General features: G+C 39.4%; 1 protein-coding gene across 1 annotated transcript in view; it reads left to right on the top strand.

Annotated features, from left to right (window-relative positions):
• Positions 1-11,680, top strand: part of DUSP3 (dual specificity phosphatase 3) — a 57,368-nt gene extending 45,688 nt beyond the window's left edge. The window contains exon 3 of the mRNA XM_075846231.1: positions 8,163-11,680. Coding sequence (XP_075702346.1) covers positions 8,163-8,368 — 206 coding nt within the window. The 3' untranslated portion in view covers positions 8,369-11,680. The remainder of the gene's footprint in view (positions 1-8,162) is intronic.
• Positions 11,681-13,041: the final 1,361 nt, after the last annotated feature.

The following is a 13,041-nucleotide window of genomic DNA, read 5'->3' as shown; positions in this document are numbered from 1 at the left end:
GCGAGTTTGCTTAAAAAAATGCCTGAAAATCAGGAGCGGTTTTCCCTTGAAAACAGCTCCGTATTTTCAGACGTTTTTTGCTAAGCATGTGAACATACCCTATTGGTGTTGCACAGTCCATCAAGAGACTAGTCACTTTAAAACCACCTGCCTTACTATAAAGGAAGAAGAGTCCAAAAAGACACTCTTATCCTTTTTGTACGAATATCTGTGGGTTGAGAATTAGGCTCTTGAGCAATGGTGATGAGCACCATTCTCGTTTTTGGGTTGGCTGCCAATGAGAATTGATAGGTTACATTTTCATAACTAATTTTATGATTGGCACACAAAAGGGCTGCCTCTGCTATGTATGAATCACATGGGGTCCTGAGGTGCGTTGGAACATTGGGGTGGCTGCAAGATAAACTTTGGGCTGTGTGACTCGCCCTCTTGCCTGCTATTTACCAGTAAATTACTTTCACAATATCAACTTAAATATCCCAGCAAGAGAGTTACCAGTAGTATAATGAATTCCATCTTCTATGTGTATTTTCTCCTTGACAACGACTAGTTCAATCACGGTTTATGGATTTGTCAAATGTCACTGTAGAGTTGTTATAAGCCTTTGAAATGGAAACTTAATCGTCACATTAAATAAACATTAACAAAATGATATCGTTATATCAAACACACAATTCTGCTGCAGAGACGGCCACACGCAGTCATCTTCATTGACGTCCCCAGTATGTCTTTCTGTACTTGTATTTTCTCCTCTGCAAAGTGTGAACATCAGCAATAATTACATTCCAATCTTGACAGGTCAATTTACAATCTGCTTACCGCTGCTGGTGAAAGTGGCGGCACAGAACAGCTATGTCTTCGGTTTGTGATCTGACTCTGGAGTGTGCATGCTGATATCGAGACAAGGTCTAACTTGCAGAGCCAGTTTAGTTTATGGAAATGCAGGTGTTGCATGTCAGATGCATCATTTTTACTGCAATTTCAGTATATATTTCTTGTGTTTATTGGCCACAGTATCCATGAATAAATCAAAAGGAACAAATTGGGGCTCAACGTAATCTTAGAAACTCCTAGAGAACTAAAATACATAAACCTCTACAGGATTTGAAAACCAATATAGCGCTACTCCAAGAGACATATCTAGGTCCAAGTGAAATTAAGAAACTTGAAAGCAAATGGGTGGGAGAAGCTATAGGTAAAGGAACATCTAAATAAAAAAAAGGTGTTATTATTTTAATGAATAAAAATGTGAGATATGAATTAATTAGCACCGAGTATGATGATTCAGATAGAAGGATGAGAGTTCTTCTAAAGATGGGAGAAGAGAAAGTGAAGTGATCTATAATATTTGTCAATAATGAGAAGGACATTTTTTTATAAGGATCTAACTGAATGGATATTGCACGATGAAACAAATACAAAAATTATAGCATTCGATTTCAATGCAGTGGGTGATCGCGATATGGATAGATTAGTAGGAGGTTTCCTGCATACTACAGAAGTAGTATTTAATTATATTATTAATAATACTGTACATTACTAATTGATCTATGGAGAGTGTTGAACCCAGTGGAAAAGGATTATACCTATTTCTCATCACAATTCAATTCGCTTTCTAGAGTTGATAATATCCTAATTACTAAGAATCTGCTACTTGGAACAGAAACGACAAAGATTCACAAAATAATAATATCTGACCAAACTCCAATTAGTCTTATATTAAATATTTCTACAGCTACTTTGACAAGTCGACACTGGTGTTTCCCCTCGGGGCTCCTAATACACTGCACTATGTAGGTAGTACAGTGTATTAGAATAGCGATCAGGGCTTTATACCTTCAAGTCCCATAGTGGGAAGAAAAAAAAAGTTAAAAGAAAGTAAAAAAAATGTAAAGAAGTTTAAAGCTAAAAAAAACAATAACCGCCTTTTTTCCCATAAGACTTTTATTATAGGAATTTTTTTTAAAAAGTACACATATTTGGTATTGCTGCATCCAGAACGACCCAAACGATAAAGATATCACGTCATTTTCCCTGCTCGGTGAACACCGTAAAAAATAAATACATTCCAGAATCGCTGTTTTTCGGTCACCACCCCTCTCAAAACAGAATAAAAAGTGATCAAAATGTTGCATGTACCCCAAAATTACACCAATACAAAGTACAGCCCGTCTCGCAAAAAACAAGCCATTAGTCAGCTTTTTTGCCGGAAAAATAAAAAAGTTGTGGCTCTCAGAATAAGGTGACACAGAAAAGAAATGATTAAAAAAAAAAAGTGATTTTATTGTGCAAACCCTGTAAAATATATTTAAAATACCTATGTACATATGGGACCGCCGTAATCGTATCGACCCACAGAATCAAAAATATGTCATTTATAGTGCAGGGTGAACGTCGTAAATAAATAAACACGGTCAGGGTTGCTTGGTTTTGGTCACCTTTCTTGCCAAAAAATTTAATAAAAAGGGATAAATAAAATAGCATGTACCCCAAAATGATACCAATGAAAACTACAGATTGTACCGCAACAAATAAGCCCTTACACAGCTCCGGTGGAGAAAAAAGAAAGAAGTTCTGTCTCTCAGAATATGGCGATGCAAAATGTGCAGAGCGTTCCAAAAGCGGATAAGATTGGGCACCATTTATCAGTGTCACACTGGCCACATATCTGCGGATTATTATTTAGTTACCGCATTATTATACCCCCTTATTATACCCTGATGTACTCCGCACAGATTACATATGCCCCTACATTATACACAAACTGGTCACCACATATTGGGCACTAAAATGGCATATCAGTGGAAAATTGTAATTTTCACTTTGCACCATCCGCTGAGCGTTCATTTCTAATAAATAAAAAAACCAAAAACCTGTGGGATCAAAATGCCCACTACACCCCTTTGCCTTGAGGGGTGCAGTTTAGAAAATAGAGGTCACTACTTGCGGGTTTGTTTTACTATTTGACCTCAGGGCCCTGCAATTGTGAAAATCACCAAAATAGACCTCAAATGCGCATTGTGCTCTTTCACTCCTAAGCCCTATCGTATGTTCATGCAAATGCTAAATGCCTTGAGGGGTGTCGTTTCCAAAATGCGGACACTTCTCAGTGTCTTCTACTGTACTCGTACCTCAGGGGCTCTGCAAATGCGACATGACGCCTAAAAACCAATCAAGCAAAGTCTGCATGCCAAGTAGTGCTCCTGCCATCCTAAGCCCTGCCATATGTCCAAACAGAAGTTTATGACCACATATGGGGTATTTACAAAAGTTGGGGTGCTTTTTCTCCTTTATTCCTTGTAAAAAATTTAAAATTCTATGTTTTTTCAGAAAAAAAGTAGATTTTTATCCTCAGACTAATTCCAATAAATTTAGCTAACTATCATCTTAGAAAAATTCCTTGAGGGGTGTAGTTTCCAAAATGGGGTCACTTTTGGGGGGTTTCCACTGTTTTTGTGCCTCGAGGGCGTTGCAAACGCAACATGGCACCGAAAACCATTCCAGCAAAATCTGCGCTTCAAAATCCAAATGACGCTCATTCCTTTCTGAGCCCTGTCGTGGGTCTAAACAGCAGTTTATTACCACATAAGGGGTATTGCCGTAATCGGGAGAAATTGCTTTACAAATGTTGGGGTGCTTTTTCTCCTTTATTCCTTGTAAAAATTAGAAAATTTTATGTTTTTTCATAAAATAAAGTAGATTTTCAACCTCACAGACTAATTCAAATAAATTTAGCAAAAAAAACTGTGGGGTCAAAATGCTAACGATAAGGGTATGTGCACACGTAGTGACCAAAAACTTCTGAAAATACGGAGCTGTTTTCAAGGGAAAACAGCCCCTGATTTTCAGACGTTTTTTGAGCAACTCCGTAATGGGTGAGTACATTTACTGTATTACGGAACTATTCCCTGAACATTAATAACCCTAATATCGTTATCCCTATTGATGTAATGTTTTATCCCTATTGATTTATTGAATTATCGTTTTCTGTGTGTTATTTGTTTTTGTTTTTTTTACTCATGTTATTTGTTTTTTATTCATGTTCTTATATGTGGATTTTGTTCTTTACGCTGCAATGCATTGACCGACTTGACATTTGTCTTTTGACCCGCTGTTTTTGGCAGTTCTTTGTTCTGACTGACAGCTAATTGGTAATTTTGTCATTTGTATTTAAACCCTTGCTAATCGCACTGTGTGTATTGGCCTGATGAAGACGCCGGTCCGGCGTTGAAACGCGTAGCCTGTCCATTGTCAATAAATACTTTTAATGCTTTGAATCATCTAGCTTTTGCCATTATTAGCAGTGCCTTTGGTCCTTTTTTCCACTCCTTTTTTACTATAAAGTGACACATGTCAGATTTGAAAAAATGGGGCTGGTTCTGACGGCCAAAATGAGCTTGGTCCTGAAGGGGTTAAATTGCAGAAACTCAATGATGAAAAACCATAATTTATAAACAAACCAATAACTCTTCAAGAACTTAGGGAAACAATTGCTGGATTAGCCAATGGAAAAAAGTCCAGGACCAGATGGATTTACAAATGAATTCTTTAAATCTTTCATTCCACATATAAAAGATGCTTTATTAAATCTTTTTAACTATATGTATCAGCATGGTAAAGGTCTGCAATCGGGGAATGTGGCATATATAAAATTGATACCAAAAAAATATAAAGACCCTTCAGATCCAAAATCTTATCGCCCGATTTCCCTCATCAATGCCGATATCAAAATCTATACTAAATTAATGGCAACTAGGTTAGCAAAAGTGATAATGAGTTTGATAGGTCCACATCAAAATGGCTTTATAAAAGGAAGGAATGGGGTGAGAAATATAAGGAAAATATTGGCAGTCCATGATTGGGTCAGGGTCAGGCCACAATCAAATCCAAAGGCTGGAATAATTACATTCGATGCAGAAAAAGCCTTTGATAGAGCGGCCTGGCCCTGGCTCAACGTAGTGCTTATAAAAAACTGTATTACTGTCAATTTTTTAATATGACACAAGCAATATATTATTCTTCTACAGCTCATATATCTGTTCCAGGACTGATTACAACGAGTTTCAACCAGACAGGGATGTCCACTATCTCCTTTATTGTTTAATTTACGTATAGAGCCTATCGCTAGATCTATCATACAAAAGGATAATATACAGGGAATTAAAATGAACAACCTCGAAGTTAAAGTGGCAATGTTTGCTGATGACCTTTTATTTTTTTACATAATGTATATAAAGACCTTCGTAGAAATATTAATATTCTTAATAAATATAGCCCCCTATCAGGCTTTAAAATGAACAATCAAAAAACTGAGGTATTGTTTCTTGATGAAGCACAAAATATTAGGGAACATCCGGAACTTCAGAAACGGGGATTAAAAATTGCCAAACAAGAAATAAAATATTTAGGAGTAACTAAAGAATTTATCTACAAGAACTATATACAGACCCTATTACCCAATGTCGAAAAATCTTTACGAATATGGAGGGACATGCCACTCTCTCTGCTTGGAAGAATGTCTCTGGTGAAAATCGTACTACGTCTGAAAATCTTATATACATTCCAAATGATACCTTTCATAATAAAAAACAAAGAACGAAAATAATTAGAAACGGATTTTCTTCGATTTTTATTTGGAGAGGAAAAATACATAAAATGTCTCTAGACAGACTTCAAGTTTCCAAGCAGGGAGGGGGTATATCCTTTCCAAACCTGAAAAATACAATTGGGCATGTATCATGGGATATCCTAATGAGTGGATTTGAAAGAGCTCAAATTCGGTTGCTAGCGAGCATGAGGAGGCTTTTTTCTCACCGTTTCCTTTGAGCTCAATTGTTCTGGCATGTAATGCTGACATACCAGTAGCCCAGGGGAATACGATGTTATTCAGTGATACATGGAAGGTTTGGGGAAAGTGTACCTCTATATTTGGCATTTCTCCCCACATTACTAGGTTTTTTATAATAGGAGAGCATCCCGCATTAGTGACTACTATACCTAAAAGAGTCATTTTAAAATGGCAACAATGTGGGTTGAAATCTATAACTCAAGTGATCCATCCAGAAAATGGAATGATTTACACTTTCCGTGAAATGCTAGATGAATTTTCAATCTCAAATAAAGACCAAATTATTACCAGTGGAGTTAGTTTTAAATGGGTTGGTAGACACCAGTTCCCAACAGGATGCAGACAAGTAAAAAATGCTACAGAGGGAGAGGGCTCAGGTGCATTAAATAGTAATATCCACTCCCACTAGTCTTGAGGTAAGTGGCTGCTCAGTGTTATCACAGCACACAACCAAAGCTTCAAATAATGTGCCAGTCAGTTTTGCAGAGACTATCCTAATCTCTGGAATCCATCAGATTTTTATAAAATAATACCAAATGCAGGAGGTAAAACCTCAATATCTCGTACCTATCATATATTACATATTTCTAGGATCAGTTATAAAGAGTTAAATTCTAATTGTTTTGAAAAATGGTCAAAATAAACCCTCCCATATATTAAAATATCACCAGTTAAGATCCAGGAAAAAACATAAGTGTTGGAAGAACGCCAACATAGTGGTAAAATCTGAGATATTAAGAGAACTTCAATGGAAGATAAGTTTTAGAATTTATACTGCTTTTAATGTGGGGTTCAAACCCAAGAAATGTGTTGTCAAAATCTCAGTCCAACTGATGCATATCCAAAATGCTCACTTCTCAAAGCTGGACTATAAGTCATTCTTTGTGGAAGTGTCCACAGATTCAGATCTTTTGGAACCAAGTAGTCTCATTTATTAATATTATAGTAGACCAGTCCTTATGAATCCGTGGACTCTCGTCTTCAATGCTGACTTAGTCAAACGAACCAGAAATAAAGAGAATTATTATGCTATTAATATTGACAGCGAAAAAGACTATTCTGAATGCTTGGTTAAAACCCCACAAACCAGCCTATAATGAGTTCTTAAATCTCTTAAAGTTCTTAACTACATTAGAATGGCTACATATTGTATAATGCTAGGTCATGTATTACTTTTTATTTGCAGACATGTCTGGACCGCTTTAAAGACCGTCATCCCAACTCTATACATGTGATCAATATTCCGCCTTACGTTGTCTACTTACATGTCTTAAAGACACGTCTGTTGGCTGGAATACTTATGATTCTATCGTAGAGGAGAATAACCTGTTTCTAACGTTTAGTTTAATTTTCTGCTTACTGCCTCCTTTGTAGAGAAATACGTTTTATTAAGTTTATGGTAATGAGCATTTAGGTACGACGAGGGCGTCCGCATTGCACCTAAATGCTCTTACGTCGCTCCCCGGTTCAACCCCCCTCTCTCACTTCTTACATTGATTGACAGGGGCCAGGCAGCGTAATCGGCATTGGCCCAGTACTGTCTGTAACGCGTGCGCGTGTCCCTGCTCTTTACTCAGTACGATCTTTACGCTTGATGTTCTAATCGGCACTACTGCGCATGCGCCGAATAAAGAGCAGGGACGCTGCACATGCGCATTAGTGCTGATTAGAACGTTGAGCAGGGACACGCGCGCCTTACAGACAGTACTGCGCCAGGCATGAACGCGCCAATTACGCTGCCTGGCCCCTGTCACTCAATGTAAGAAGGGTGGGGGGGTTGAACTAGGGAGTGACGTAAGAGCATTTAAGTGCAACGGTAATGCCCTCGTTGGACCTAAATGCACATTAGCATAAACTTGATAAAACGTATTTCTCTACAAAGGAGGCAGTAAGCAGATATTAAAAATAATAGCTAGAAGCAGGTTAGTCTCCCCTACAATACCCTGGTACTAGTTTAATACAAACGTTCTGGTGACAGACTACCTTTAATCTCTCACTGTTTGTTTTTTTTTGCTCTGCAACTGATCTCAACGGATCGAAAAAATATCCATTACGAATGATTAAAAATGGATCCTGTAAAATATATATATATATAGTACCTTGTTCTGACAGAGAAAAAAACTGGGAGGCATTTGGAGGTACAGTAGAGGCCCCCTTGGAACTCTCTGACAGCCAAATTATGGCTGTATATAAAACGGAAGCGTAATCTGGCCATGTGCATGAGGCCTATAAGTGTAAACTTAGCCTGAAAAGTGGAATTAGATTACTTTAAAAAAATGTGTACTGCTCACCGAATCCTGTGTTCTCCTTTCAGGTCGTGTGTTTGTCCACTGCCGTGAGGGTTACAGCCGGTCACCCACGTTGGTCATAGCTTACCTCATGCTGCGCCACAAGATGGATGTAAAAACCGCTGTTGCTACAGTGAGGCATAAAAGAGAGATTGGCCCCAATGATGGTTTTCTGAAGCAACTTTGCCAGCTCAATGAAAAACTGGTGTCAGAGGGCAAACTCAAATGTTGATTATAGCTGAGAGCTGCAGCATTTACACTACAAGTACAATGTGTTCCCGCAGCAGGGATTTTAAAGTGGAACCGTCTCCTAAACACCGTGTAGGCAGCCATTTTGTTTAACCCTTTGAGAGGCATGAAGCGCTATGTATACCTCATGGCTCACTGGTGTTACCAGTTCCTAGTGCATTGATAGTCCGGACACTTATCGGCTTATAAAATAGACGTCTTCGCTGTGTATAGGACGACGGTTCTGTTCAAAAAGCAACAAACATAAGCAGGAAGGGATCTCCCAGTGGTTCAGTGTTGTCCTGATGTAGTTAAGTTGCCAAATATTTTTGGCTTGACTTTTTTTAGAGTTTAAATGAACCATCTTAATTTGGTTTATTTTTTGAATTGTGATATTTGCTAGAACTGAAAATATGTACAAGACAACCCCTATGCCTGAGGGGCGACCCAACTTCCATCTGTTTCATCGTGATCTGCATGACTCATTGCCTTTAACATTGATTTTGCTCACTGTCATTTAAGCCTTTTATGCTTTTCTTGTAAAGTTTACTATGATGTTTTTAAGTCTATGTATCAAAACAGTTTCTAATGTTCTGTTCAAGGGAGATCTCCCACAAGTTGTCTATTAAAGCCCCTTTGACATGTTTTTAAAAAAAGTTACTAGTGATTGAAGTTACAGGCGATTTGTGCCCCTATGGCAAAACCTTCTGCTTTGTGTTGTGCCAGTTCAGTGTTGCCATAAGGATACAGTGTAGATTCATATCGCTGTTATCCTTGTGTGTCATATATCCTAATGGAGTGAGTTAGGGCTCTTTTACATAGGCCAATTATCAGGCAAACGATGTAAACATGGCAACGATCAGCCGATGAAATTCGTTCATCGGCTGATTTTATTGTTTATGCTGCCGACATTATAGAAATGTATGGGGACAAGTGATCGTAGTAAAGAGCGCTAGTCCTCATACATAGCTCCTTGTGACAGGAGTAAAGGAGCGCCGATCAATGAGCTGTCTCGTTGATCGCCGCTCGTTTACTTGGCCCTGGTCCGGCAGTGTAAAAGGACCCTTAGGCTTTATTCAGACGAACGGGAAAAACATCCGTACAACGTGCGTGATTTGCACGCGCGTTGCACGGACCTATATTAGTCTATGGGGCCGTGCGGACATGTGCGTTATTTTTACTCAGCGTGATTCCGCTGAAAAAAAGTCACGACATGTCAGTTCTTTCAGCGTTTTGCACGAATCACGCACCCATTGAAGTCAATGGGTGCGTGAAAACCACGCATGCCACATGCAAGCACTTCCGTGCGAACTGCGTGATTCGCGCAACAGCTGTCAAAAGGATGAATTTAAACAGAAAAGCACCACGTGCTTTTCTGTTTACAAACATCCAAATGGAGTGTCATAATGATGGCGGCTGCGCGAAAAGCACGCAGCCGCGCATCATATGCTGCTGCCACACGGAGCTGTTTAGTGGTTTTTGCGCACGCAAAACACCGCGTTTTTGCGTGCGCAAAAAGGCCACGCTCGTGTGAGTGAGGCCTTAGAATGTGCATATTTCGTTGACAAAAATTTGGATTTACAAAATGTTCATATGACAACACAAAATTTGGGATCACCGGAAGTGTTATCATGGAGACGCAGACACAAAAGGTTTTTCTTTTTTTGCACAGGTAACATTTGTTTAAAAACTGTTAGTTTAAAAAATAATATTAATAATAATACTAACAGGGCTTTTATATGGAACCTGTAAAATGATCACTTCACCCACATCTTGCCTTGTACCTCGAAATCCATTTTGTGTGTCCAGTGTTGCAGCCAGAGATTTAAGGATTTATAGTAGTTAGTTTACCTGTGAGATTTGTACATTTATTGTCTTTTTATATTACTTTATTATTATAATATGGTGTATGCTATTGACATCACGTTTAATATGGAAAAAATGGTTTATGTTTATTTTTAAAGGGTAGCTCCAGATGAAAAATCTGTCATGTAAACATGCCCCAACAGTATTTGTTACGTGGAAACATCCAACATGGGTTTGGAAGAAAATCTGTGGCAGAAATTGGAGGCTGGCTCTGATTTCTGCCATGGATTCATCAGTTTCATATCCGCGAGCAGATGAGCCCCATTTAATGGGGCTAATCCTCGTGGGGCTACACAACACGTTTTTAGCGGGAATACGTGCAGATATTGCGCCAATTCCATGCTATATGAGCAATGCGGCGGTTTCCCATTTAAATCAATAGGATGGTGTTTGTGGCCAGTTTTCACGCTGATTTTGGTGCAAACAAGTCAAAAATGAAAATCTTATGACCATATATATTTATAAGCCTGAGCTTCATTGGCACACTATAGACCACTGTAAACCTTGACAGGCCCCTAGGGCAGCCACAGGGAATATGCTAAGCACTTGTTAATGGTGTCCCCTTGGGTATTGCCATTTTTCTGCTTTTAACCTCTAGTCCAATAGGATCAAAAGAGGTTGTCACACTAAAATAAGCATCTTTGTCATCTCAACATTATCCCATCATCCCAGCTGGCACTTCTCAGCTGTTTCCGTAACTCCCATAAAACGTAATGGAGAGAGACGTTCGCATGCGTGGCCACCTCTCCACATAATCCCCTCCTGTAGTCGGCAACCAGTGTCCGCCTCACCAGGTGAAAGGGGGGTCGGGTGACACCCATTCTCGATATAGTTATGGATCCCAAAAAATGTCATAAAAAGTGATAAAAAAATTGTATGTACCAAAAAAAGGAAACCAATAAAAACTACAGCTCGTCCCACAAAAAATATGCCCTTACATCGCTCAAACGTCTGAAAAATAAAAAGTTATGGCTCTCAGAATGGGGTGACACAAAATAAAAAAATGTTAACAAATAGTTTTATCTTTTTAAAACTAGTAACTCCTCAAAAAAACTATATCTATTTGGTATCACCTTAATCATATTGAGCTGCAGAATAAAGTTAATTTGCCTTTTTTACCGCACATACAAGCCGTAAAACGAAACCCAAAAAAACAATGGAGGAATCACAGTGTTTTCCAATTCCACCTCACAAAGAATTTTTTTTTGTAGTTTCCCAGTAAATCTTATGGTACTTTAAATAGAAACTACAACTCCTCCCGTAAAAAATAAGCCTTCACACTACTCCATTGACGGAAAAATAAAAAGTTTATGGCTCTTGGAAGGCGGGGAGTGAAAAACAAAAAAACAAAAATTGGTAGAGGATATGTCATAAATGTCAGATAGATGCAGATCCCACCTCTGGGGCCGCACCTATCTCTAGAACAGGGTCTACTAAAACCCTGTTCTATCTTTTTGTACTCACGCTGCCACCCGGCCACTTCCTGATTACATGGTCGGGGGTTACGGAAACAGCGTAAGTCGCTGAGCTATGCTGTACACGTAACTCCCATAGTAGTTAATATCAGTTAGGGAAGCAATGTAGCATGCGAGCTATGCTGTTTACGTAACCACTATTCCATTCTATGGCAGTTACGCAAACAGTGTAGCTCAGCGAGTTACGCTGTTTCCGTAACTCCCGATCATGTAATCGGTAAGTGCCGGGAGGCAGCGTGAGCACAAAAAGATAGAACAGGGTTTACGGGGCCCCGTTCTAGAGATAGGTGCGGATCCCTGAGGTGGGACCTGCATCTGACATTTATGACATATCCTGTGGATATTTCAAAAGAAGTAGTAGGACAACAGCACACGTCTTCAAATCTTCTAAGTGGTTTTTATTGTCAAGACATCCACAAACGATAGGCAATGTTTCGACCCATAGTGAGTGAGGGGGTCTTTGTCAAGCCTAACATCATGTCTAAAAACATCATTTTAAATAGGTGAATACAAGTAATCACATGGTCCGTTTCAACCAGTGAAAATCGTGAAGCCGGTCTCCCAGGTGAAACATACATTAGTCTTAATGACAATCTTCAACTTGTTATATAATACTCAAAAAGTGTAAAAATGCAACATACAATACATCTTCAATACATCATCAATCTCAATATATCAATCGCTATTCTTATGTTGGAAAAACAAAGGAGGGAAGTTCACCACACTCCAGGTTCCAGTTACGATCCTAGAACGCTACTACGCATGCTCCGCAATCAGTCGTCTCTGCGGCACAATAGAAACAAGAATTTGACCAAAAAGAATATCACAATCGATAGGGGATACATGTGTGATCGCTGGCAGCGATAGGGAGAACGGGGGACCGAAAGTCCCCCAATATTCTCCATCACAAACCTCGGACTTCCGGGGGCTGTGTCGGCAGCTCCGTAGAAATGAATGGAGCGCCGATCGCGCTTGTGCACATGCGTGACCAGCGCTCCTTTCATTTTTATTGAGCTGCGCAGACTCCGGAAGTCAGAGGTTCGTCATGGAGAACTTCGGGGGACTTTCGGTCCCCTGTTCTCCCTATCAGTGCCAGCGATCACACATTTATCCCCTATCCTGTGGATAGGGGATACATGTCTTTTGTAGGACACACTATAGTTTGGATTTTTTGGGGGGGAAGGTGCTGCATGGCGTTACCTACAGTGGGGGCTTTATAGAGTTACCTACAGGGGGCTGTAGGGCGTTACCTACAGGGGGGGCTGTTTAGCGTTACCTACAGGGGGGCTGTATAGCGTTACCTACGGGGGGGCTGCATAGCGTTACCTACAGGGGG

The sequence above is a fragment of the Rhinoderma darwinii genome, chromosome 13 (assembly GCF_050947455.1).
Source record: "Rhinoderma darwinii isolate aRhiDar2 chromosome 13, aRhiDar2.hap1, whole genome shotgun sequence".
NCBI lineage: Eukaryota > Metazoa > Chordata > Amphibia > Anura > Rhinodermatidae > Rhinoderma > Rhinoderma darwinii.
The sequence above is the reverse complement of the archived record's forward strand: the minus strand, read 5'-3'. Positions and strand labels throughout refer to the sequence as shown.